This window comes from Triticum dicoccoides, chromosome 7A (genome assembly GCF_002162155.2).
Source record: "Triticum dicoccoides isolate Atlit2015 ecotype Zavitan chromosome 7A, WEW_v2.0, whole genome shotgun sequence".
Taxonomy (NCBI): domain Eukaryota; kingdom Viridiplantae; phylum Streptophyta; class Magnoliopsida; order Poales; family Poaceae; genus Triticum; species Triticum dicoccoides.
The window spans coordinates 6,542,604-6,544,510 of NC_041392.1; the positions used below are offsets into that span (position 1 = coordinate 6,542,604).

Genomic DNA, 1,907 nt, shown 5'->3' on the forward strand with positions numbered 1-1,907 from the left:
GGGGGGGCAATGCAATGCTCGGGGCGGTGCAGCTCTGCCGGATCATGAAGCCCGTATGTGTGCAATCTGTAGAGATGTCGTGATTTCAGGCTTCGGTTCGAGGGATTGTCGTGGATGGTTCTAGGGATCATCGTGGACGGTTCGACGGAATTCAAGGACTATCTACACCAACTTTTCTTCCGCTACAATTCAAAAATGGTAACGATCTGATCTAACCTTGTGTGCATCTTCATAGTGATATGGGATCTTGATTATAGGTCAATTTTTTTTTTGTTTTCTACTATGTTTCCTAACAATTATGAGTCCACAGAAATACAAATCGGAGCGAGAAGTGACTCATGAATGCTGTGTGCTAGTGTGACAAAGCTCAGCGCCTTAGGATTGACTGCGTCCACTGTGAGTAGGTGGACAACATGATTGTTTCTCCGGTTGCAACATACATACATGTTTTTACGAGAAATGAAATAAAGACTTATTTAGCAGGTGAGCGACATAAAAGTACATGTCGGTCATATGAAACAATGTTCGATGCAATTTAAAATATCATACACAAAATAATTTTCCAGATTATTTGAAATAATTTTTTACAAAAATATAAAAGGAATTATTGACCAGGCATACATGTCATACGCTTCAAGATCTATTGATTCAATTTCCATTTTGGGGTTGCTGGATGTGCAAACCGCACAGGTTGGGATGGATGTGCTCTCTTTTTGGCACGCCTCCTAAACTGTCTGGGGCGCTTATGAATTGGGGTGCTTGTGTTAAGCTAAGCCATGTGTGGGACTAAAAATTACTTCTGTGTCGCTTGTTCGTTCGGTTCACACGTGGTATGTGTGGGCTTAAGGCAGACCGAAATAATGGCCCATGCGTGCGTCAAGGCCCACACCGTTTTCAGCAGCGCACAACTCGATCCATCAACTCTATCCTATGGATATACGTATACTAACCAGTATTACTATAAAAAAAGTATACTGACCAGTACACGTATCTCTGTATCCAAGCTGTGGCATATAGGTGACCAGAAGTGTTGTTTTTGTTGCGTTGCGTCGCCGCCAAAACGTTTGGAATTTCAAATCCGGCTTCCATGCATGGAAGAGTTTGGTGATGGACAACAGATGAATGGATCTGCTTAGTCGGCACTCTGTAGTAGTCCTAGTGGTAGGATGCTTCATCATGTCATGCTCTGAAAGATTCCAACTCAAGGAAGGAGCCATCCAATCACTCATATGATGTTGCCACAAATTGTTATGTAGGTTGTACGAACTGGAGCCATCCAATCATTCATATGATGTTGCTGTTGTGCAAGAAAAATTCTTTGCTTTGTTGACATGGATTCTATAATTGCAGTGAAATTGATCCAGGCTTCAGAGGTTGACATATCGGTATATTTGTCCATCATCAAGGAGATTAGATATCTTATGTCTCTACGTGAAAATTCTATTACTCATGTAAGTCGTAGCCAAAATAAAGTTAGTGATAGCTTAGCTAAATTTGCTCGTAGTGAGGGTAGAACCATGACTTGGTTAGGTTCTGGTCCTCCTGAGGCTTTGGAACTAGCTGCGATTGATTGTAAGGACTTTGGTGGATGAGTAATACAAATTTCTACCCGCAAAAAAAAGATTATTATCTACCTGAAAATAAGATTTTATTGTTAAAACAACACTCTGATTATCTGCAGACACACAAAAAAAACAATAATAAAGCCCATGGATTCCGTGCTTTCAGGTCTAATTATTCCCACAAGGTGCAAAAGGCATACAAAGGCACACTAAGATATTTATTTTTATCATTTCAAAACATATAAAATGATTATGATGGATGAATTAGAAAGGTATAGATATGCTAAGTACTAAAGTTTTCTTTCTAAAAAAAGTTTTCCTAGACAGGTAATGCACTAATGCTAC

The 1,907-nt window shown here is 39.8% G+C and overlaps 1 protein-coding gene across 1 annotated transcript in view; it reads left to right on the forward strand.

Moving 5' to 3' along the window:
* LOC119328236 (aspartic proteinase nepenthesin-1-like) overlaps positions 1–1,592 on the forward strand; it is a 5,328-nt gene extending 3,736 nt beyond the window's left edge. The window contains exons 3-4 of the mRNA XM_037601249.1: positions 90–198; positions 1,365–1,592. Coding sequence (XP_037457146.1) covers positions 90–198; positions 1,365–1,592 — 337 coding nt within the window. The remainder of the gene's footprint in view (positions 1–89; positions 199–1,364) is intronic.
* Positions 1,593–1,907: the final 315 nt, after the last annotated feature.